This window comes from Strix uralensis, chromosome 2 (genome assembly GCF_047716275.1).
Source record: "Strix uralensis isolate ZFMK-TIS-50842 chromosome 2, bStrUra1, whole genome shotgun sequence".
Taxonomy (NCBI): Eukaryota; Metazoa; Chordata; class Aves; order Strigiformes; family Strigidae; genus Strix; species Strix uralensis.
Window position 1 is genome coordinate 34,724,677 of NC_133973.1, and position 26,046 is coordinate 34,750,722.

Here is a 26,046-nt window from a genome sequence, read left to right on the forward strand (position 1 = left end):
CTCTGGAACATCTGCCCCGTGCGGGAACTCATCCAGAGGAGAAGCTTTGGCCAAGTCCCCTTGTCCAGATAGGACCACTTGGTTTTTTATAGCTCTAGTTTCATAGCTTGCATTTTTCTGCTCTAAATGCAGAATCGAAGTGCTGAATTTGAAAACTTGACCTGAAGAGGCAGAGGTAAATTCATAGAGAGGAGTCATGTCAGTACTGCTGATCCTCCAGAAATTTCTACAGTGTGAGCTTCACAGCTATTTGTTGTTCCTATGGCAAGCATATTGTTTGCATTAGGGAAGGAATTATTTCATACTGATAAGAAAAGATAGCTAATTCAGCGTAGTAGGAAAACTGTTTCATAGAGGTCAGAGAGATTTTTTGTTTGTTTGTTTTAAACTAGGAATAATAGGATTTGGTTTTACAGCTATCAGTCTTCACATCTTCTATGCCTTTTTTCCATCTACAAACATTGACCCTCCTCTCTGTCAGTTGCCCCATTTTGCTTTGGAGTGAAGGCACATGAAAAGGAGAGCTCACAACAGCATCACCCGTACAAAGCGAATACACCTGTCCTCAAGGCAAATGAGGCTGTTCCTGGGCAGCTCCCACTTATACAATAGGAGAAACTTTCATCTACTTGAGTGGTGCTACCATACCAACCTATCAACGCTTCCCTGCCCTCTACTCCTAACCCTCCATAAGGCATATCCTGACAGCAGCAGAGAGAGCTCCGAAATCCCCGTGGCGGAGCCGCCCTCAGTGCCTGCATTAGTTGCTTGCAGCCTACCACAAAGCCCAAAGTGCACAAGCAGGCTGTGCAACACCGTGTGTTTCCTGATTTACTCAGCGGCAAGCTCACCGGAGGCTGATTCATGGTAATTCATAGAATTCAGGTGCTTGCATTTCAGGGACTTTTTTAAATATGTGCTCTAGCACTGCACAAAAAGCTCCCGACTACCCAGAGACGTTCACCAAGCACACAATAGGCAGCCTTTGCCCCGCAGTTTCTAGGAAGCCATGCATCCAGGCCACCAGCACCAACCCATAATGCATCTAGAGTAAGCAACCTGGACAGCATGAGCTGTTCTACCCTCCTGTTGCACTGAGAGCTGATGAGGATGTAAGCCAGCTTTGATCCCTTAGTCAATGCCTTAGTCTACCATGGTCTTCTGTGCCTACTGGGCAGCTCAGCTCAAGGCTTATCCAGCAACTGCCTCCTCTCAAGCAAGAACCTTCCAGGCTCCTCTCTCACCCACCGCCTGCTCTTAAAATGACAAGGAATGGGTATGTGAATTGCCCTCTCTCTTTAAAGGTATCTCAGGAATTAGCCAGTCTCTCTAAGTAGGGATATACTCTTGCTGTTTCTGCTTCACCTCATCGGTGCACACAGAGGGTTTGCACTTCCAGGTTTGCCAAAACTGGCACAGCCTTCGTGGCTTCCCAGGCCATGCAATGAACTTCAGTAATCTTAAGAAAAGAGAGGGGCCCATTCATTTGAGTCCTGGCCTTCACCAAAAGAGCCGATTTAGAATTGCTGACTGTAGCAGCTGCCAAATATCCTTCATCCTAAAACACTGCCATTTAGGGGTGGCTTTGCATCTAGAAAACCAGGGATACCCACAAATAGTCTAGGAAGGATTTATCTACATTTAAAGGGATGGCCTGAAACTGCCACAAAGGCTTTGTGACATATTCTCCAGAAGAGGTGTTACTTCTTGGGTTTTAATGAAATCCCCGTGGAATGGCTCTGTCAGGCCAGTCATTAATACAAGCTGTCTTCTGTATGTCTTTCTGTTAAGAAAACAAAATATTCCGAGACAGCAAAACAGAGATGTTTAATAGTGACACTTATACTTTAGCTAGCCCTGAAGGGGAAATGACCTATTTTTGACAGTAGCTAACAAATAATGGCTTTTGTCATTTGAGTGGAAAACGCTTATCAGGAAAAATCCATTTGTATTGCAAATTATATGGTAGGGAATAGACAATGAACCACCATACAGCCTGTTTTAAAATCTACTGATAGACATTCACAGTTCACACCTAAGCAACTCTTCTGTGGAGGGTCAGAAATGTAAAACACAAGCTGTAAGCTTTTCCCTATGGTTTAAACTGGAAGCTCTGATCCGATCTTGCCAACTTGAAATCCTGAAGTTGAACCTACCACTTGGGAGTATGAGAGTTTGTGCTGAATCAGGAGAGGCAGAGCTTTGCAGAGACCTCTGAGCAAGGAAGGTGGAGGCAGAGCCCCCTCAGGAGACTGCAGATATGTGGGGTATGTGGTTAAATCTGGTAATCCTTTTAGGATTATATTTTTATATGAAACAAAACTGCAGTCTGAACTGTGCATCTCGGCCAAAACAAAGGATGGCAATCTCATGCCTACAGCAGGCTTTGGTTGAACTTCAATGTTTTAAGATTTGTCATGCTTCTTTCCAGCTCCAGCTCTGTTACTGTACTAATGTAAAGAAATGCTTTCTAGGAAGAAGATTAAAAAAATTAAATAAAAAATTGCGCCATCCAGGGAGGGTCCATCCACAAGCGCAGACAAAGCTTTTTCCCATGCACCATCAGCTCTCTAGTCCAGCCTCCTGCACCATGCTTCTTTCCCGTGGCACAGCTGTTAATTTTGGGAGGTGAGGGGTGGCACCACTGCACTTCTCTGCTATTCTGTCAAATGCAAAAAGGATGTGTTGGGAATAAGGCAAATTAAATGTGAAATGCTGGTGGAAAAACATGAGGTCAGCTAGCCCTATCTGTGGCCCAGCAGAGTACCCCATTTACCTCCAGTCTGCCTATCATCAGCAACCAAGGAATGATTGTGGTGGAATTAGTGGTGTACGTGGCTTTCGCCTTCCCACAAGAGAAAACCTAATACTTTTTGCAGCTTCACTTTCTATGTGACGTGGTTTAACTCATCGGGGCAAACGGCATCACATTCACACTTCTGGTAACTACAAGATGAAATCAAAGCTAATCACGGCACCATAAAGTCAAAGCCACTGACTATGGTTGTCTTCTAAGGAGCAGCTTCTTCCATTGATAGAAGAGAAAGGGTAAATAAAAGCAAACGGAACTGATGTTGGCAACAGATAAAGATACCAGCAGGCTCCTTCAGAGGCCCATGCAGAGAGGTACCAAGTGCTGACTCATAGCAGCCAGGAAGGACGGCTCTGCACTGCATCCTCTGGGGAAGAGCAAGTGACAGCACCCACCCGCCTGGGAGGACCGCGATTCACAGGCACACCTGGCAGCTTCATAGGTTCATCAGGTTCATAGGCTGGAAGAGTGGGCTGACAAGAACCTTATGAAGTTCAACAAGGACAAGTGTAAGGTCTTGCACCTGGGGAAACATAATCCAGGAGGGGAGCACAGGCTGGGATCTACCTGGCTGTGGAGCAGCTCTGTGGAAAGGGCCCTGGGGGTCCTGGTGGACAACAAGCTCAACAGGAGTGAAGAGTGTGCTGCAGTGGCAAAGAAAGCCCAGGGGATGCTGGGCTGCATCAACAAGGGCATCACCAGCAGAGATAACAAAGTCGTTATCCAAATCAGTGCCTGTCAGGCCACACCTGGGATACTGTGTTCAGTTTTGGTCCTGCTATAGAAAAAAGATGTGGGCAGGCTGGAGAGGGTCCAGAGAAGGGCCACAAAGATGATCAGGGAACTGGGAAGCCTGCCACATGAGGAAAGGATGAGAGAATTGGGCTTGTTCAGCCTTGAGAAAGGAAGTCTTAGGGGAGACCTTATCACCATATTCCAGCATTTAAAGGGTGGCTACAAAGAAAATGGAGACTCCCTTTTTACAAGGAGTCACATGGAAAAGATGAGGGGTTATGGGTACAAGTTACTTCTGGGGAGATTCCGATTGGACACAAGAGGAAAAATTTTCACAATGAGAAAAATGAGCCACTGGAATAATCTCCTTAGGGAAGCGGTGGATTCCCCAACATTGGACACTTTTAAGATTCAGCTGGACAGGGTGCTGGGCCATCTTGTCTAGACTGTGCTTTTGCCAAGAAAGGTTGGATCAGATGACCCTCGAGGTCCCTTCCAACCTGGTATTCTATGATTTTACGATCACCGAAGACACAGCCCAGGATTACTCCAGTGCTGACGGGGGAATGGGCAGAGAACACTTGCACCTCCTGTTAGCTCTGCAACGCCCAGTACACCACGCTCTTCCTCTGATCCCCACACAGATGTGGCAGCAAGCAGCACTGCCACATACTTGTGGTGCTCCCTTGACAGAATAAAGACAGGCTGGCAGCCCACCTCACCCTGCTTATCACCTGCCTTTTAGGATCAAAGGGCCGAATACACCACTCTTCAGCCTGTGGTGCCCCGTGCTGTTACCCAACCACTCAGGAGATTTTTCAAACAAATGCCTCTACCCTTCCCCTTTGCTGCTCTCACTTTGTGGCACACCTATGATATTGTCCCACTATTCCCCTCCAATTCCTCCTTTGCTGTGGTATCTACAAACACTTGGCATGAGCTGCTGCCATGTCAGAGCACTGTGTAACTTGACAGCCTGTCTTGCTGCCTGCATATTCATTTGTTGTCTCTGGCTTCATTTTTTTTTTTTTTAAGCTGAGAAACTGTCTGAGGCAGGGATGCTTTCTTTCATCTGCTTTTACACAGCACCCAGCTCAGTGAGAACTAGTTGCAGTGATCATTACCTACTCTGATTTTGGGAGGGTAGCTGCAAATTGAAAGGAGGGTGTGAAGGGAGGAGGTATGTAAAACAGAGCATTTTGGGCTTTATTTGAGCTGGACAATGATGGTTCTTCCCAGTGGGCAGCCCCCTATGAGTGCTCTGTGCCCTGCCTCAGCTTGTCTCAAACTTTTCACTCCTACCTCCTGCCCTTGCCTCTTCCTCGCCCTCACGCATGCTCCCTCCCAGCGCTGGAGCAGGTGCTCCAGACATCTCACTCCATCCCTGTTCACCTAGTAGATCCACACACAGGAGTAAGTACCCAAAACGGAGGGGTCACCACACTTTGGAGGATACTCTGAGCCAGCCCCAGGGAGAGAGGCATCTCCTCCAGAGGAGGTCCTGTTCGGGGCTTTATAAGGAGGACTGCTGAAAGGCTTTGTTATAGACTGATTCGGGCCAGCCTTCAAGATCCAAGCATTGATGTAAAATATCAGTATTGAGGCCTCTGGCTCATGTAACTGTCGTTGTGGGGCTACAGAAGGAGCCACTTTCTCCCCCTGGGTCCCCCCCTGCAGCCATGCGCTGCAAAACCACCACCCTCCCGCGTCTCTGCCCACTCCCCTCGCATGTGGCATGGTGCAGTACATCAAACGTGTCGATGAGAGAGAGTGCAAGAGGTGTGAACGGGGCCTCAGCTGCAGCCACCTTCCTGGTGGGCCCAGGGGATGGGCTGTGGGGCTGCTGCGCTCATCGCAGTTCCTCAGTGCAGAGTGAGAGGATGATTTGAGGAGTGTGTAGCTAACAGGTCGAGGAACAGGTTTATGAGGACAGCTTGGAAAGCTTGTCCTTGGATGAGTAATGAGTACATGGCATGGTAAGCACATCCTGCAAACACTTAGAAGGGTTTAAAATACAGAAGAGGTATTATTTAGACTGTAAAGTAAATAAAATACAATGTGCATACACATGGTGTATGGACATCCCTACACATACACACATGTGTATATATACCTCTGTATTGTATACTGCAAACACACATTCATAAACTATAATAGTCTACAATAACTAGATGACTTAGATGAAAAGAAGAGAAACTTGCTGAATGCTAAGGAAAAATCCCTAACCATAAATTCTCTCAGTGAATGACCTAAGGGAAGGGATGGAAAGAATCCTTATTACTAGAGCATTCAAAACCCATCAGAGCAAGTACCCTGCAACCCTTTGTCTGGATAACCTGAAAGTTTCTCCACTCTTTATCTTTGAGGGGGCACAAAAGGCTTCAGCAAAAGCAAGCCACGCATGAAAAGGCTATCTTTTCGTGCCAGCAAAATAAAAAGCCACCACAACTTATAAAGCAACAGTGTCTCTATCAAGTGAGGGCAGCAATGCCATAGCCCTGATCGCTGGCTGGCCAGAGCGCCTGGGATGGGGACCTGGTGCGCTCGCAGCAGCCAGACACAGGTGCCTGTGTGACCCTGGTCTCTGAGGGATCCTCTGTCACCTCGGGGTACATGGGGTGGGAACAGGGATGAGAGCAGCGAGCTGCCAGTTAGTTTTTCACCTCCTGACTCCATATTCAAAGACAAGGAAAACAAGCCCTGGAAAACTGCCACACTGGCTAGAACAGCTGTTTGTAGCAACTTTTGTTAATTGGCTCCAACAGCTAAAGAGACAGCTCACTATTTGCCCTGTTCTCCAGTTGCTCTGTGGCAAGGAAAGGAAAGTCTGAAAAAGGAAAGATGATTTCGTACACTAAAACACACTTTTTAAAGGAGAAACCAATGCAGATGGGTTACTAAATACAGCAGGTCATGTATGTTTCCCTCACTTACCAATAAATGACACAGCAAAGTACACTTTCTTCATTTTCTGTCACTTAAACAAGAGCCTGAAGCACTAAACAAATAAGCTGAAGCCAGTAAGTTTGATCCAGCAGCAGTCTCTTGTGAATCCCAATTCCACTTTCTCATCATAACTTGCTACACTGAGAGATGCTGCAGCAAACCCAAGACTTAGAGTGACTGAGGGAGTGGGATGTGCAAGTTACTCTGAAGCCTATCGGTGGTGGCTTGCCTAGATTCCTTTGAAGATCCCAGTCTAAATGCTTGCTAGCATGTGAATATCAATGTCCTTCTAATGTCTGAGTTCTGCAGAAAGATTTCTTGGGGGTTTCCCACTTACAAGGCAAAGAAAAATTGTAAAGCATTCCTGTGGTCCAGGCAGGGAGGAAGATGGGGGGTATGCAGTCCCAGAAAACGTGTTACTAGATGGGAAGGAGAGGCGAAGTGACCAAAGGGCAGCGCTGGCCACGGTGCCTCTAACTCTGTCGGGATAACAGAGTGGGCAATGAGGCAGGAGGCGGCCACAGAGGGGGACGTGTTGTGATGCCCCCACTGAGAGTGGGGCTTTTGTGAGGAGCCAGGACCAGGAAAGGTCTTGCACTGGAAGGAGCAGAGGGGAGAGGAGCATGCACGTGCCTGGGGAGGGAGACCACACAGCAGAGAGCCCCATGAGGGCCTGGGGGATCTCAGTATTTGGGCTAAAACGAGACAGGCTGCAACAGGGACAGAAACAAAAAGAAAGCAAAACAGTTGAGCACTTTTGTTGCAGCTAGGAGAGAGAAGTAAAAGCATGAGTGGAGAGTAATTTGTGGAGATTGAGGTGACTTCAGACAGCCTTGCATTACAGAGGGCTCTCTAACTTCCTCCACACACTTGTGTGACTGATGTTAACACTTGCCAAAACCATTTTTATCTTTTTGTTTCATTTCATGCTTCTCACGAACTAAGTTTCAACAGTACTGGTCCAGTAAGCCCATATCCTTCACCTATCTTCAATTGATTTCTTGGCTCTAAATTCTTCAGGGTGCTTTCCTGTACATTTGAACAGCTCCTGGCACAGCAGTGGAGCACGTTAGTAAAAGAAAGAGGGCAAAGTCACAGGGAAAACCGTGAAACTCAAAAGCTAGTGGTTTGGCAGTATTTGAAATTAAAATGTTGTCCACATTTTTATTATTATTATTCATTTATAAGAACAAAGTGAATTGACATTTTATTGAAGCAATTTTCCAATGTATTTTTTCCTGAGAATCTAATTCCTTACTAGAAGCCCATCTTTCAGCAAATGAAAAAAATTATCAGGATCACATAACTGATGCCGATAAGAATGCTGGTCAAGCTGTTTTAAACAAGCATGTCTTGAGATATCTAGCAAGAGAAAGAGCGGTCTGATAATACTGATGAATTTTATGCAAAGCTCAAGAAAAATAACATTCTTGGTTGAAGAAAGAAAACCCCTTTTCTGCTAGCCCCAGCATTCTGATCAAAGAATGGAAAGCCGTTTATGTTAACACATGGCTGAACCTTAAGGTGAGATGTTGAAAAGTGAGTAAACCTAAGTCATGGGAAGCCCAGTGAAGATCCCAGCTTCCCGCTGGGGGAGATACACGTGTCTAACACCTTTGTAGACCGTGCATCTGTGAGCTTGAGCTTTCTAAGCCTTACACATGTGCTTAGCTTTGAAGAGGTAAGTAGCACCATTTACATAGCTGTACACAAAGTCAAGGCTCATGCTGCAAACAGAAACCACACACGCATGCATGCACACACTTCACCACCACAAAAGGGTTCCCATCAGACCCGAGGGAGCCAGCAATAGCCACGGCAATAAAGTCATGCACAGTTGCAGAAGGGGGGTTTAGGTCTGCATTGCGCTGAGATTTAAATACAGATCTATTTGCCTAACTGCAGGCCTCTGGGCCCAAAAATGCTTTTCCCTTTGCATTACCAGTTCTGGTCTCCTCCAAAAATGCTCTGAATGTGGGGTTAAATGAAGCCTCATAAAGTGCCCTGAGATCTCAGGCTGAGGAGTGCTGGCAGGGAGGCAGACATGGGTGCAAGATTACGAAACCCCAGCCCATGACAGGTACACACTTTTAAAGACACTTATTTGCAGCCACCTTCTTGAAAGCCGGGCCCTATCCCCCCGCTCAGCCCCACGGACGCCTGCGGTCCCCCCTCTGATGGAGCAGGCGCCTGGCCACCCCTCACACGCCGTTTATAGCAGGGGAGGGCCCTTTTGAGAAACCAGCGAGTAACTGAAAAAATGTGGCAGAACTCAACAGCAAGAAACGGCAGCGAGAAAAAGCGCGAAACAGGAAAGCGCCAGCGAGGCTCGCGCCGTCCCCCCCGCCAGCGCTCGGCGGGACGGAACTGCTGCAAAAGCGGCGCAGGGCTGTTATCAGCCCTGCGCAGGGCCTGCGGTTTGCTCGCTCTTGCAACCCTTCTTTAACTGTCACTTGTTTTTCAACAAACAGGATGCCTCCGCTTGGGCTGACAGCTTCCCCGTAACTTTGGGGCGAGGGGCGGCGCGGATCCTTCTCGCCACCTCAGGGACGCTGGGCCCTCTCCCCCAGGCAGGGCGGCTTCAGGTGCACCCCAGGCAGGGCACAGCGGAGGGGACAGGCCTATCTCCTTCCTGCAGCCCTCCGCTGATGAGCAAAACAAGAAGCATGCGGTGCAGGCTTGGCTGCATTGGAGAGGAAAGGCTGACCTTCCATCTTGCTCGCTTTTTATTATTCCACCTAAAAGCAGTTACTAAGGAAGTGCTTGTGCTATGTTTAGGCACCAAAGGCGCATCCAAGCTGCTCACCTCCTCTCCAGTCTGTCAGCAGCCACTGATATCCCATGGCACAATGGCTGCAGGGATGTGGATAACACAAGTTCTTTTCTATGCAGTCCCCCTGCACAGGCTGGACCAAAGGCACAAGGTAGGACTGGTTGAATGGAGATGCTACCAGCGGAGGCAAAGGAGCGACTGCCCTCACTGCCAGCAGCTCCAGAGCCTGTGGCAGGACCAGGGCTCCTGACATCATTGCTGGGAAGCTCCTACCGCTCGTTTTTGCCCCAGTTAGGAAAAACCCTGCACCAAGCTTTGCTGCTCTGGCTCCTCAAGAAGAACATTCTGTTTTTCAAGGTTGCTTGGGCTATGCTATGCAGAAGTCTGTTGTCTCTGCAAACATGCAAGATACCAGCCTGGGTTTCTACTCAGAAGTTAGATATGGGAAAACAAAACACTCTCTGCTCCTGGTCTGATAATTACCTGGCCAAAGGTTAGCCTCTCTCAGGAGAGGTGGAGCCCGTGCCAACAGCAGCGCAGGCTTTGCTGCAGAGCTGCAGCAGGGCTCTCTTAACTTGCAAGCTTTTCTGGCACTGCCCGGTGCTATGGCAGATGAACACTAGAGAAAGCAGGAAAAAATATATCTCTAGAATGAAATTTTCAGAAAAATTAACTTTTTTTAAAAAATATTTTCTGCAAAAAAAAGAAGAAACACTCCTAAATGGATGCATGGTTTCTTCTCGCATCTCCCTGTCCCACAACGCCGACCTCCTTGCTGGACGCCAGGAGGTTTTTAGGGAGTCTCCAAGCAGTGATGTTTCCAGCTGGGTTAGTAGGACTGAACTGTAGCCTACTCCTGCTCTCCCTGCCCTTCTCCGCTGGCACGGGGAGGTGCAAAGCATCACCTACTGCCAAGATGGTGCTAAGCCAGGCTGGAGAAAACCCTAGTGCACTGCTCCTCCTGGATCTGAAATTCTAATGAGCTGAACGAGTCTTGTATCACGAATTCTTTGACATCTACTCTTATTTCTTTTCCTGTTACTATATTGTCCACAAACAGCTCATAATATTTTCAAGTTTACCTGCTGCTCAAAAGTAATTAGAAAACAATTTTTCCTGGATTTTCTTTACTGTTTGCTCTTTGAACTGGATTGCCCAGTTGCAGCTGGAGATGTACAATACCCGGGCCCTGAAATGATGAGTGTAATGCTAAGGTAAATTTCTGATGCAAACATTGACTTGATCAGATTTGAAATTCAAAGTAAACAAGAGATCATTTTGTAGATAGTCAGGCGCAGAACTGTAAGTCAAAAACATTCAGGTTCTGTTTCGACTTCTCTCTCCCTCAGACTTCTGATATGACCACTCTTCCCTAGTTCTTCATCCATGAAGATGAGGAACATGCTATTCCCAAAGTAGGTTAAGGAGCTTCTGAATGTATTTTGACTATCTTTGTGATTCACTTTGGCCCAGTTCACACCAAACTGAACTGCAAAGCTCTTTTATCAGCCTGCTTTTCTGTGGAGGCAGTGCTTATGTGATTGCTCCCATTCTCTGTATACTTCCCCTAGCTTTTCTGGTTTGTGGGTCAACTTTAAATTTGATAGAGTGGAAGTGGTCTTAAGTTCCTACAGCTTTCACGAAACATGGCAGTAGCAGAGAGGCTCTGTCAGTGCTCCCAGCTGAAGGGTGCCCAAGAGAGATTTTAGAGATTCCTCAAGAAGAGAAAAACCTTCAATCAGATTAAAGCCTTATCAGCTTTAGAGAATGCAGCCACAAGACCCATGTCTGTAGGAAATCAGCCTTCACTAGTTCTGCCTAGAACAGCATGTCTCAGCTTTTTAAATGCATCAAACTAGACTTGCCTTGAATTCAGAATGCTTCTGTCTGAAACTTCACCATAAACCCAACATTTCCATGGAGAAGATTTTTAGTGGTTTTGCACGCTTTCAATCAAATAATCCGAATTAGCTTTTTGAAATTTCCCAGTGCAGCAAGGCTTACCCAGAAAAGAACACAATAAATTCTCATGAGAAGTTTCCCACAGCCCCAGTAGCATGAGAGCTTTTTACCACATTACACTGGTTGTGGGGAAGGCTCACATTAACAACATTATGAGAGCATTTGGATTTAATAGAGTTAATATACACAGCATAATTACCCATAGTGTTTGAGGCAGATCTCAGTCCATCTAAGTGCTTCCCCAACAATTCCTTAACAACATGACTAGAACATTCATGATGTCACTGATCACTTCCTTAGCATCCGCTGTGGCTCAAGACAGGTCTTGGTATGCTCCAGTTCCAACTATCTCTCAAATAACAACACTGAAAAGTCTCATGTTAGCATTCTAAAGTTGCATGGGGCTCAACAGAGGTCCAACACTAAGTCTCACTAAGAAAGAAACTACTAATGCTGCAAATGGCTTCTGGTTTGGTGGAGGACACCGTGCTAGGCTGATATCCACTGCAGAACACAAGCCAGCATGATTAATATTATTCATTTATTGTAAGGCACACTGAAGGGTAATGCTACAGTAAGATTAAAAAAGAAAAACAAAAGTCCTGCAGGTATAATCTTTAGTACTTGAACCAGCCCTTTAGCTTAATATCCTCATCACTTTTTATCTACCACATCATAACTTGCATCAGAACTCTGACACAAGCTGCCTACCAAGTTTCACATCAATTAATGTATGCTAAACATTAAAATGTAAGAGGCTAAGAAACTAGTCTAGAAATACTTCTCTTTTTCCTACCTTTGTTGTCCCTCCCACACCCAGCACACACCACCTTCGAGCTTTGCATTGATTTCATCACATTACCAAAATCAAACTAACAGGCTAAGTCTCATGCAGAAGTCTTCTGGGACAAGCTGGAAAAAGGAAAGCATGAACCCACAGAAAAACACACCTGTTGATCCCATGGCACCCTATGCACAGTGTACTAAACTTGAGATTTCGGAAAAAAAAATCAGAAACCTTGTAGGTGTATTCACCACTTACATAGAAAGGACCAAGTACACAATGTGTTGTCTCAGGACTATCTGCAAGCTTAGAAATTAAAGAGTAGGATTGCATAACAGCACCACAAGAAGCCAGTCCTTCCATCCCTTTCTGACTTTCTGTATCAACTGGAAAGGGATGAGACTGCAGAATCATGATCAAAGGAGGCCAGTACCAGGTGCTAGTCACAGAAGCATGATATCTTTTGGCCACCTGTATCCATCTAATTCTAACCATAGTGGGAAGATACCAGTGAAGAAAAGGTCGATAATTTAATAAGTTGGTAGGATGACATTATGAACAACGGGGGACTTAGTTCAAACACCAAGCTTCTAAAAAAACCCAAACAAATGCCACTGGATTATTCTCAGAGCACAACCTGTAGGTGTTACCTATATTGCATTACTCTGGTGCTGGCTGGCTGGCTGGCAAAGGCAGCTCCAAGCACCTGTGTCTCAAATATCAGCAGCTGTGCCTGGTGTCTCTATCACCCACTGATCCCCCAAAACCATGTCAGCTACAATTGGTTGGGAGTATGCCCTATTCAAGCTGGAAAATGCAGTACCCAGTGGAAATAGTACTATGTTCCACAGGTTTGCTGAGGAAAAGTACCTTTGCCAATACAAGGGCTAAATCAGGCACGCTGCTTCTGCCACACAATAAAATACTTCCTCTGATTCTTGCTCTCTTCCTGACTTTCTCACCCTCCCTTCTGTGCTGCAATCAGGAAAGAAATGCTTGGTATGGATATGCATATTCCTTAGCAGTCAAATATATGCTCCACATTTATTTTTCCCCCTTTACTATGTGATAACTGAAGGCATTTTTGTCTTGAGATGCAGAAATGAAAACCTGCAGCGAAATTAGCAATGTAAGTCATACACTAGAAATGTTTGGGTTAATTTGTTCGTGGCAAATGTTGCAAACAGCAGCGTTTTATAAAAACCTCAATGACAAGGTAGTTTGTTTTCTCACCAAGGAAAAATAAATGAGGGAAACTTTGTTACAGCTAATTATCTCCTAAAATAGGACAGCTAATGCTTTTATATAGGTTATTTTTCTAATTCTGATTTCAATCTCCCTTTGAACTGCAGTTTCAAATAAGGGATGCCTTAAAGTTGCTTCTATTTCCTGCAGAAAAAAAAATAATCCAACAAGACCTTGCAAGAAAAGGGGCTGAGATGTTAGCAAGTGAGGGACTTCAGACAGAAGGGAATTTGGGGAATTGTGAAAAGATTTTCCTTGAAAACAAGTTGGAGTCTGACAACAAATTTCTGTTAAATCATGTTTTGGATTTTTTTTTACCAAGATGGTTGTGTAAAAAAGTTGTATTAGCCTAAGCCTTCAGAGGAGGCTATGGTTTTAGGCAGGAATGCTCAATTACTGGCTTAAGTCATGTACATGGGAGAAAACCTACCGAGCTAGCACCTTGTGTTGCCTTGGTTAGCTGTGCATGCTGCTTGGTTGGCAGCTACATGACTCATGCAGTGAAGTCTCTCCAGCGGGGACTATGGGGTATACCAGGATGTGTTCATGAAAAAAGCTGGATACTGAGCAGTATTTGCTGGAGAAATTAGCAAAGAATAAATGAGAGCATGTCTGACAGGGAGAGAATAATTCATAAACTGAAGATGAAAACCATGTTGAAAAACTGTTTACGGAGAAAGACCCTTTCTCCTCCCTCTGCTTACTTTAGCTGGCCCAGGGTTGTGAAGCCAAACCCTGCTGCTGCCTTGAAGGAACTCCCATTTACCTGTAGGTACTGTGGAGCAAAACATGAGATTTTCCTCTTACTTCTGAACAGAGTGGAGGACAAGCAGAGATGCCTGGTGGGGAAGTCATCTCCCGGTCATATGGCAGGATGCCCATACCCCAGGCAGGGAGCAGGGACAGCCCAGGCTCCCTGATGCCCTTTGTGGGACTTCACGAAAGCAGCAGGCAGGCCAAGGGCGCTCTCTTTGTCCAGCCACTGCCCTGAGCTTGTACAACACCATCTAATCCCCTCAGACACAGTGGTGTTCGGTTGTATTTCCTAATCCCTCTGGCCAGAGTGGGCTTTTCTGAAGGCTGAAAGGGGAGATGAGAACCTGAAAAACCTCCAACTGCTTCTGTTTAAATAGTGCTTTTGATCTCCAACTGGTGCAGTGTAGTCAAAGCAGCAACACTCCAACATCTGGAGGATGCTGGCCTATGGAGCTGCTTTGGGCCCATCTCTGTGTGGGTCTGGGACATACCCGAAGCATGGAGCTGTTAGAGGGAGGGGAGGAGCGGGAGAGGGCTGCCCTAATAGCCTTTCAAAAGGAGCCGGCCCATTAGCAGGTGGCTGGAAATGCGATCTCTAGCTTGCACAGTGCCATTTTTTATTCAGCAGCTCTTGCAAGCATGTAAAAAGGGCAGAAAGCACCGGGATGCCACTCCAAAGAAAAGATGGGTTGTGGCACAGAAGGGGAGCCAGCCTCACCCCTCCATATTTCACGTGTGCAAGGGTGTAAGGACAGCTGTGCGAAAAGGGACTGCTGACCTGGGCTGTCAGCAAAGTGACTTCAGGTTGTTAACACCTTTATCTGGAGGATAACAGCCATCACAGGTCTCATCCAATGCCCAAGGATGTCAGCCAGGTCTTTCCTCTGGTTTCATTGGCTCTTGGATCAGGTGCCATGTATACAAAATACTGGGCTGCTTTAATCGCCCCAGTAAAAGGTGAACCTAAATCATCTTTCCTCATATAGACATTTGTCTAATGACATAACTTCACCCCACAGGGGAGCTGTAAATCCCTCTTCATGTTGGTACATGCCTAGTTACAGCAGAGCACTCTCCCAAATGGGAATGGACTTATATAGGTGTTCATACTGATAAAGATTATTCCTACGTAGAAAAGGAAAGAAGCTGTTTGAGGCTAATGTAGCTTTTCTGCTGCATAGTGTAAAATAGATGCACCTAAAACCATCAGTACAAAATAATATATCAGTCCTCAAAGAAGTACTCAAGGTTGTTTGGACTGTGTATAAAACTGTAAAAAAATAACTGTTTTGCATTGCAATCCCTATTAGGAGAAAAAAAACCAACCACCCAACAATAAACCATCCTTTAGTTTCCACAATAGCCCAGCACACTGTACTTGAAACACCCCGTTTCATTTAGAAAAGCAAATCATTTTCTCCAATGCAGCAAGGTACAGCCAGAATAAGTTCCTGTTCTTATATGAGACCTGAATCTTCATTTCAATATGCAAGTTATTTTATATCAGTGTAAAAAATGTGTGGGTTGTTTAGCACCATACATTATCACTTTTTACAGGCTTGGTGTGGAAGCTAAAGAGAGAATTAGTGCAGAGACTAAGGTGTCATTTTTCCTTTCAGAGGTGGCCATCTCTCCAGGTTGCGTGAATGGCGGTCCTTAGAAAGCATGTGGGGGCAAACCACATGGCAGCTCTCTGTGCTGTCCTTCCTCTAGCGAGAGTGTGACCTACCTGCTGAGCTGCCAGGCTCACCCCATTTCCCTAGATTGAGTCATTTGCAGAACACTTTCCACACAGTATCTGCCCCCCAGGTCTGGGTTCAGATGAAATGGTGACAACAAAATAGGAATCAGACTGGTGTAGAAGCATACTCAGTGATCTGGTGGATGTAGGTCTGCTTAGGACCCTGCATGAAGTAACCTCTGCAGCTCCCTGACCCAGAGTCCACAGAGATGCAATGGACAAAGTGGTACTGATTTTCTTTGCAGAGCATTTTGCCAATGTGTATAGGATCAATTAAACCATTCTGTATTGCAGTAACTGATTCACTGACCCCTGCGCAAATGGGGTTAACAAAGTCTTAACTTGAATGTGTCTTCCAGATATGAATTCTGCTACACCCAACCTATGCAAAACCCAAAACTCATTTACATATATGTCCTGAAAAACAGAAGCATTTTACAGAAGTCTGATATTATCTATCAACTGTATTGTAAAATAAATTGCACTTCCTACGAACTGGGCGTAGCATGCAGTCTCATATCAGTAGCCTGCTCTGGATGATGTGCAATATGGACAGATGGTCAGCAGCCATGGCAGTCTTGCTGTGTGGAGACTGACCGCACAGGTGAGGCCTCCTCCTTGTCTCTTACTTCAAGGTGCTTTCAGGGTGCTTTCCAAAGCTGTGGTTGCACTCACAGAAGTCCTCTCCCTCTCTGTCCTTCTATATAAGACCAGGAGACGGTACACGCTAAAGAGTGCTTCTTTCAGAGTCTCTCTTCACTGCTTAGGAAGGAAATACACCTCACCTGTCCACTGGGTGAGGCCTACACCCTTGCTGTATAAACTAAGAACTAGCAACCAGAAGAAAATCCCAGCCAACTCAAACTGCATAATATGCCATAAATAATTGTTCTACACCAATATTTCCTAGGTAGAAGAGACAAAATATTTCATTCTCAAGCCATAGTTCTGCTACTAGGCATTACAGGAATTACACTTGCACCTTAATGCTATGTTTCTTTCAGCCTTCAGAGCTCACCTCATGTCTTATTCACAACTTCGTGTTTTTCTCACAGGTTTCTTTGCTCTTGAAGGACAGCCCCAGCCTCACTGCAGTTGATGGCCATTTTGTCCCTGTCTGGGTGGAGCCAGGATATTATCCTAAGAATTGGCTCTGGGGCATGCTTTCTGCTCCTGGTCATGTCTACAGAGAAAAGGGGAAGCGTGCCTGCAGGCATGTGGGAGTAAAGCACTGCTAGCTTAAATCTTCCCAGCCCATATAATAACAGTAGTGAAAACACAGAGGTACGTCTCCCGCCCCCGCTCTCCACCACGGTGTGTACCGACATCTTCCAGGGGTTGGCTGGAGGTGGCTTACACCCATGCGATTGCATCTGTTTCTGTTATCCTTGCTAGAGAGATGAAAGCCTTCATTTTGCTGTGCCAGCTTGCCTTCCACTACCCTTTGATACTGCAGCAAGTATAAATAGAGACCTGAGCGCTGACAGGCAAGGAGGCTGGTCTGCCCAGTGCAGAGGCTGTGACACACCACTCGCAGCCCCAGCTCAGCGCTCTTGCAGCAATTGCCTTCACCAAAGGAGGAAACTGCAGGGCACTTTAGCACTTACGGAGCTTGGCATCCTTCGGTGCTTCTTCAAGGCCTCTGCAAACACCCCGATACCTCCAAGGCACGCATCTGGCTGGCACGGTGCAGGTGTATGCCATAAAACTGACTAGAAAATGGACTTATGAGAGATGCAGGTGGTGCTGAGGTTGAGAAGGTGCAAGACATTTGTCACAAACGAAAGAGATGCTCGGCCACATGCTGTGCCACTTTGCCCCAAACATGCAAGGTATTTCGCAACGATCATCTTTCTCTTTTAAAGACCACAAAAAGACACTTGAAGGGCTGGGTCAGTGCCTTCTGAGGTTGCTGATTTGACAAGGATTGCAGGGCTTGCCCTAAATACAGCTGAGTGAAATGTTTATAGCAAATCACATAAAACTTGACATGTTTCAAGTTTCCTCACACCACATTCATGAAAAGATTCGTAAGAGAGGCAAGCCTTTCAACTTACAGTCAAAACCCTACCTAAGGGCAGCTTCTCAGCACATCTCAAAATCACAGCTTCAGTGTGAAACCAGACAACAGACTGCAAGACAAAATACTCAGAAGGCAAAAGAAAAAGCCCCAAGCCCCTGACTTGGACTGCTTTTGGGTTCACTGGAATCAGAAACTCAAGACAAAAAGCACAGGCTGAAAAAAATACCCAAATAGATCAAAGCTGGAGAAAATGTTCTCACAGACCTTCGTGAAGTGAAACTACCCAATTTCACAGAGTTTCACTTGCAAGCAGAAGTGGTGAGCCCTGCGGACAGTATTAAGGATGAATTGGAAACTCTACCAGGTAGCAGCTACTGTCATTCTCTACTTCCCTGCTTTCACAGTTAGTTCTTCTACGCCCCCTTTTTTTTTTTCCCTATTTGAATAGTCTGAATACATCTTTATGGAGAATTTGATGGTTTAGACTAAAATGTATCTTGGTTGTAAGCTGAGGCCTTACTTTGCTGGGATCTAAGTGGAAGAAAAGGCATTTCTATTGAAAATTGATTACATTGGGAATCTGTATATATAATTTCTAGTCTCCTTTCCACTGGCAGCAAGAATGACATGTCTTGCATTCAGTATCACTGGATATGCTGGTGCATGCATGGATTTCACCAACATACTGTAGACATTTGTAGGTGCTCTACTGCTCCAAACACACCACTGCTGTCACCCCATACAGTTCAGTAATACACTTCAGAGAGGAGATATCCCTACTACTCATCTACTGTTTGGGAATCTGACTCAAGTCTACACAAATACTATCCATTCTCTTAAGATGACAGAAGAGGTAATGAGGTAGTGTAATGTTTTCTTGTCCTTCTCTCAGACCAGTGATTCACCTAGCCAGGGGCCTGTCTCTCTCCATGGCCAGTACAAGATGTCATGGAGGAAGCCACATTTTGCGGATGACAGACCTGCTTACATGGGAAGCTTTCTTTCCAAGCTTTAACAGAGATCAGTTTGTGCTCTGAAATACAGCAGTGAGAGACAAAGAGACAACTTAACCCTTCCAAAGCTGCTTTATTCTTTACCTGTCTGGTACATATTAAGAAACTGCTATGTATATACAGACACAGCTGGTTTAAGGATCCTGCTAAACTCAATGACATTTCAATGACATTTTATGGCAATGAGTTCTAGGCCGTGATCACCCACTGTTTAAAAAATTTCCACCATACCTTGCCCCATTGACTAAGCACAGAGAAAGGAGCAGGAGTGGGAGAGCTGATGATCAGAGTTGTTTTAGGAAAAAACAACCAAACAGAAAACACAAGTAAATAAATAAAAATTGAGAAAAATCTTAGCAAAGGCATCCTTGCAATCTGCAGGAACACAGAAAATCTGTCAGGCTCATGCCCCTGCAGTGAACGGATTGTCCTGAGCTCCCTCATTGCATGCTGGAGTGCCTTGTCTCTGGGCATAGCCTGATGCTCACAGCAGCCACCTCCCCTCAAAATGCCACACACCCCAATTTAAACTCACACCCTGCATCCAGGAGGCCTGTGCTGGCACGGGGAGGACAGAGATGCCAGGTGGAATTTGGATTCAAAGAGTGGGTGGTCCCTCTCCAGCCAGCCTCAATCCATCCTCTTACCCAGAGCCAGAGCTACTTCTTCCTTGCCCTCTTGCCGAGGCTGTTGGACCCATACTGCCGCCCTCACCCCGCAGCCCATCAGGTGCTCACGCATTTCAGCAGAAGCAGCCCAAGCCTCTGACGGAGGTCGTTATCACTGCGTGGTGCAGCCTTCCTCCTCCACTGAGCCACCAGGGCCAGCCAGGTACTCTGTGGCAGCCTCCTACGTGCAAAACTTTGCCCTGCATGTGCAGGAGGAAGACAGGTTTCCCTGTCTTGTCACAGGGGTGAGCAACCTCAAATTATCGCTTAGCGAGGCAGCAGTTTCTGAAGAGCACCAGACCACCCTGAGTTTTTCCTGCCTGTGGCATTCCCCCTTAGCTCCTGAGCCCACTCTTCATGTCACCTTTGCTCTCCATAACAGCACAAGAGGACCTTAGGCTAACACCCCTGTCCAGCCCTCCGGGCACTGCTTTGGAGGTGCAGCAGAGACCGCTGGGACCCAGCACGTCCCCTCTGCGTGTAGCAGGGTGTCAAAGTCAGATGAGCTTCTCCTGTTGGTGGAACAACCTCATAGTTTTAGAGAGAAATGCGTTTGCCATTTCTTTAGGATTGCTTCTGCTTAGCTTTTAAAAGCAAGTATGTCTATTTCTAAATCCAAGAACAGTAATTTCTTTGCCACTCTTAGTTTAAGCAGGATGATGCAGATTCTCATCCTGTGTTCTCAAGTAAAATTCTTCAGGAGTTCATAAATTACTTTCATGAACTTGCCAATATCACTGGCCTTCACATGCATTTGAAGATAAGCAGACTGTTCTTTTGGGGTCATGCCTTAGCAGTCAGACTAAACCATGATTATCTTCTAGTCATGAAAAAAATGCAGTTTATTTTCTATTCATATTGCATACACTGGCAGTGTGGGGAAGATACTTTTATTTCCCACCAGAGAGCTACCTCAGAGATGAAGTTTGGCTCTCGCAGTAAAACATGGTCCAAGGCAGAGCAACCATCCAACAGTCTCTTATTAATGGCCACATGATAAAGGGCAAGCCAGTCTGGGGGATCTGCAAGCCAGCCATAACCTTAAGTCCTTGCTAAGACTGTCATCACAACACATCACTACGCTTAGTGTGACTGGTTAAACACTCAGTCTAATATTCTGGCCTAGGATAAAATCCCTTGATCTTACCAAAGCAGTGTATTCATCTCTGTCAGATACTTTACCCCTTGCTTCACAGGAATTCCTGTGTTCAGGCCTCACAATGTTTCTCAAGGCTTTTAAATGAAAAAAGGCTCAAACAGAGAGAAAGCTGTGTAAATCAGACATTGTGCAAGTTTTTTTCTTCTAGTAAGCCAAGGTTTTTATGAGCTTTAGTTCAATTTCCTATTCACAAGATGCAGTTAGTATTTTATAATGCTGACACAAATTAACTCTGTTACAGTTCAGGCAGTCTGCAAAAGTGCTGGGAAACTTTCTCTTTCCCCTACGCAGTGACCACGTAGTTTATGCTATTGTGAAAAGAGGTTTCTTCTACTGGGTGAGTGAAGGAAAATATGTGGCAGTGTTGGGTACCGTGCATCTCCCAGAGAAATGTATCTTTGGCAGAGTTACTTCTAATATATGACCACTTCTGCTAATGTCACCAAGTCTAGAGGGCTGAAACCATTATCAACTTGCTATCCTTCTCCTCATGCAGCACTCTCTGCAGACAAACACTTACTCCTAAGGAGGTCTTGTATGCTGAGAATGACACACTTCAGATGTAGACTCGGATCACAGGGAGCCTCCGATCACTTCACCTCACATACAGCACCAGGGACTTTAAGAGTCTACCAACATAGATCCCATCACACGGCAAGTCAGAGCCACTAACTTTCAATGAGAAGCAGTATACTTAGGTCCAAGGGTCCAGAGCAAGAAGAGGTTTTTGCTACAGTTTTATTTAGCATTTGCAAAGGAAGAAACCCACAATGGCTGGGCACTACTTGGCACATCAGAACTAAGAAGAAAGAATGCACAGTGTATTTTTCCATGTTGTAAAAGTGCTCTGCTGGAGTTCGTTCCATTTGATAAGAAACCAACAAAATGTTGCACCACAAGTCTTCATTGCCTTGATTAATTAATAAAAAATACAACAAAGGCAAAACCAGGAGTAACCTTCTTTGCATATTGAAATAATTAGACCTTGCAGCAAAAGGAAAAGTGAGGAAAAAGTGCCCTCCTGGAAAATATTATGCTTCATGCTATTTAGAGCTCTATAAAAACCCTGCAAAAAGATTAGTTACTCTTGTCTTCCTTTGTAGGCAAAATTATTAGGAAACCTTATAGGACAGTCTAACACCCTTAAGAAGTTAAAGAAGTTATGGGGTGGGGTGATATCATGTAATTATCTAGGCACCCTATAAAAACTGTATGTGCACTCTTTAATGCAAGACTCTCCAACAGGCCTAATTTTGGTCCCCCTGCCCAAAAGGTATCACTGTGTTGACCCGGCCAATACACATGAACCTGTGTTGAACCCTCAGTATAACCAGCATATCTATCCTCATACTATGAATCTTGCTAGAATAAAAGTTTAAACTACAGCCTTGCTGATGCAGTCCTAGATTTGAGAAAGAGATGGAACGATGTTTTTCTGCGGGTTGCACTGCAGCAAGACACTTAGAAATGCTCCTACCCTGTACTCCTAACACCAAGCCCAGACTGTAAACTGGAAGAAGCCATTAGGAAGATGAAGCCATCAGGAAGATGAAGCCATCATTAAAAGCAGAGCTGGTAAGCATTTGAATGTGTTCAGCATGCAGAGCACACCACTGGAGGTTTCAATATAATCCTCATTTCTTTACCTAGTGGCAGAAGACAGGACCTGGTGTGGTGTGATAGAAAAAGGGCCATATCCTTTGTGGTGTACCACATTCAATTAATATCTCAGGCTTTCTATGTCTGTCACTGCTCACAGAGGCTGGAACAATGGTTCTGCTTCCCCACTCCCCTCTTTTTTTCCCAATTTTCACATAGTATCAGCTAAAAAAGAGTTATGGATTTCCTTCACAGAGAACTGCATGGACTGATAAAGTGAAATCCACGGCAGAAAACAACATGTTATTTTTTCCCTTTACCTCACGATTTCAGTTAAGAGAGAAAGTGCAATAAATTTTGGCGGGAAAAAAAGAAAAGAGACGGTTTTGGACATTTCGAATGACCGGTCTATGTAAACACTATTGAGAAATAGGGGTTAGAACAACCGACCCTAGGGATGATTATTTTTCTTGCTCCAAGGTCCAAGCATTACTTTTGCTGTGCCCAGGATTTTGAAATTGTGTGAAATTCATTTGAGTAAAGAAAGGAACAAAAAGGGAACTGCTGGAAAACCGTCACAGCCTTCCACGTTCAAACACAATATTCTTTCGCAACGATGAAACATTTGCTTTATAACTCAACCGAAGCGCTGTTGCCCAAGCTTTTCTAGCACTGTACAGTGGGAGTTTGAGCTTGCTTGCACTGGGTACATACCAGGATCTGTACCTGGTTTTCCAAAACTAGATTAATATCTTAAGGTATCTAGCACAAGACTTCTAACCTGGTCCACGAACAAACAAAAAATACTGGTACTATAGTAACATTAACGACAATAATGAGAACAGTAATAAGAAGGATAATAAAACCCATTCTGGAGTATTGAGCTAAATCACTTGCTGGATTAAACAACTTTAATGAAACTCCTCCTTTTCTGGGCAAATCGATCCCAGGTCTCCAAGCAGCTGCTCTCAGGCTCTCTGGGCTCCTGTCTGCAATACACCCTCTGTCCTCCCTAACCCCTCCTGTGGGCTGGCTGTGCTCTGGCACTCGCTGCAAGCACTGCTCCATGAGGTTCACTCTGTTTGTTATTTTATCAGAAGCACAAAAGTTTTCTCAGTACGTCTTCCTGTGCTACAGATTAAACAGTAAACAGTTGTGTGAGCTAAAAAAAAAAAAAACAAAACACCAAAAAAAAAGGCTGACGAAATGCAGGAAGATCCTTCTTGTTATTCTAGCAGTATTGCTTCCTTTGCTTGGTAGGGGTGCTGAGGAAATGTCAGCACTGCAAGTGCCGCAGAGTAGTTAGCCACTTCTTGCTCACCCTTCAGCATCTCCCTGCCCAGGCTAGAAGCTGCTGCAAGCCTGAGTGACTCACACAGCTCGCTGCAATGAATTGCTGAAGCTCTCCTCCGGTGCCAGGAAAGACAGATGTAGAAAAACTTTTGACACGGGGGGGAACAAAAACGAACTGAAGCAAGGCAGGACAGTGGGCTAGCATTTCAGCAGACTGCCCTCCGCTCGCATCCCACTCGAGGGAGCACTGATCCGCAGGAGTGGCAGGGTGCCGGCGGAGCCGCTGCTTGTTGTGACACAGCAGCTGGGACGAGCCTTCCGCATTCCCCAGCCCGATTATTAATACGAATAACTCATGACTCACACCGACACCGCCAGCGAGGCCGGGAAACTGTAGTCTGTAACTATAAAGAGTTATGAAGTGCTGCTTTCTGGCAGCACCCCGGCCAAGCTTGACGAGAGGTCTGCAACGGGCTCTGTGAGCCTTGTCATCCGCATAGGTGCAGCCCGGCTGCAAAAAGGGCTCGAGCGGGCAGAGGGCTTGCGTGGGAAGGGGAAAAGTTCAGCTGTAGCATGAGCTATTTAGGAAGGTAGTTACGAGGAAGCGGACAAGTTTCTCGTGCCAGTCCCTGGCTTACTCGTATGAATAACCCATGACTAAACCATTAGCTCCACAGGGGGTTGTGAGAATGTTAGAAGGAGCCACTGAGGGTGCTTGGTCACTGGTGAAAAAAGACAGATTGCTGGGTGAAGCCTTTCAATCCCCTCCTTCAGCCTTTACAGGACTGCTTCATTTCTCTAAGAGTGGGTGCAGCCGGTAATTTGCAGTTATCCAAGACCTGAGTGGCATCAACAGAAACTCTGAGTTTATCCACACCGCTTCTTTTCCTGAGCCACGTGAGTTGTAGCTAACTTTAAGCTTTTTCTGACTTCTTCCCGGTGAACATGCCTTTACCCAGGCTGATGGTCTAGCATAAGTGAGACAGCATCACGCTCTGCTGGCTGTACACACCAGCTTGCTGCTCACTCCCCGTGTTTCAGCCTTTAATATGTGTTGTATGCTGTTGGCTGTCATTTTTCACGGCAGTGGCTCAAAAAGTCATAATTCTGCCAAAAAGAATCAAAAGGGGCTTGTGCTACTGCTATTGTATCTGTAGTAATACATGTGAGATATTCTAGCACACTTTGATTTATGAAGAGAAAAGTCACAAGCATGCATGGCTGTTTGAACAGCTTAAATGAGTCCTTGTTATAATCTCTTTAATGGGCTGATAAGTAATGAGATGGTATTCCTGCAAGCTCAGATATTAGCTTCGATGAGAGCACCTCAAAGAAAACTGAAGTGGGAAAAAGCATGTACTACAAGAATGTCCCCAGATACTCTCCAAACATGCATTTTCTTAAGTATGGGAAAGTAAAAAGTATATTTAGAAAGTCTGAATGGCACTTACCTCTCAAGAAGTGCTGGTAAGAAGGAAGTGACTCAAATATGCTGTTTGAAGCCATTGTTTCCTCTTTAAAAGTCACTCTCTCTTTACAGTGAAGGAATATATGATTTCTTCTACCTTGGGGAGTGAAAAATGAAGAATGGTCACTGCTACCACCCTCCTCCCAGCCATCACGCTCTGTTTTATCCCGGTGCCTAAGGAGCAGCACAAAGCGGATTATAAGGTTCTTTTACTAAAAGAACTCTGAAATTGTTTCTTAAAAAGAAAAAAAAAATAGTGGATCGGTTGTGGTTGATGATGCTTACCACTCTACGAAACTCTGTGGTTTGCAGTCAAAACGATTCGCCCTGCCTGCTGACCAATATCCCGGACCCGCTCTTGTGTGACTGCCTCTGTACCCAACTTGTGGTTCTGTGGTTGTTTATGAGGCCCAAAGAAGTGTTTCACACAACCAAAATTACAAATTTAACTGTTCCCCTTTCTAGAACCTGCCTCCATTGGTCCCTTTGCATCACGTGACCTGAGTGATGTCGACTTTCTTTTTTTTTTTTTAAACTTTCTGAAGTCATGCCCTACCCACTCCACCTGCCCTCCCCGGGGCTGTGCGAGGCAGCAATGAAGTCTGCTGAGGGAGGGAAAAGAAAAATGACTCACCGTCCCTGATGCTACAAATGGTCTTGCTGAGTTTGTTCAACTCTGCTTGTTTTGTTGTTTGTGGTTTTTGGAACTACTGATTATTTTGATAGAGATTTCATTGCTGCTTATTCAATAGTAATTCAAACCCGGGTATTAGTCTGCTGCTAAGGCAGGATGTGCAACTCATCCTGTAAAACATTAGGAATCAGCTGTAGGAAAGACCACTGGCTGGGGAAAGAACACTGTGAAGAGGTTTAAAAAAATGATTATTAAAAAAAGAGAAAGAAACTGCCAGGGGAGACAAAAACCCCCCCAAAATTATTTTGAACCTATATGATGGCACCCTTTAAGGAGTGCTTGAAGGTCACTAGTCTCTGAGTCCACGGGAAAAGTTTGTTAGGTACTTCCATAGAGTCAAATCCAGTAGTCCTTCTTTAGCAAAGTCCTGTTCCC

At 45.4% G+C, this 26,046-nt stretch overlaps 1 protein-coding gene across 3 annotated transcripts in view; it reads right to left on the minus strand.

The window, feature by feature from the left end:
* The window catches only part of RUNX1 (RUNX family transcription factor 1), a 175,679-nt gene extending 150,167 nt beyond the window's left edge, over positions 1-25,512 (minus strand). For 2 of the 3 annotated variants that reach the window (XM_074858293.1, XM_074858291.1), the window contains exon 1: positions 24,961-25,022. Coding sequence is in view for 1 of the 3 variants with exons in the window: in XM_074858292.1 (XP_074714393.1) it covers positions 24,961-25,015 (55 nt within the window). In the remaining 2 variants the exon portion in view is untranslated. Of the gene's footprint in view, positions 1-24,960; positions 25,075-25,262 lie in introns of those variants that run through there. The other variant, XM_074858292.1, reaches the window with a different exon arrangement.
* Between the last annotated feature and the right edge of the window lie 534 nt (positions 25,513-26,046).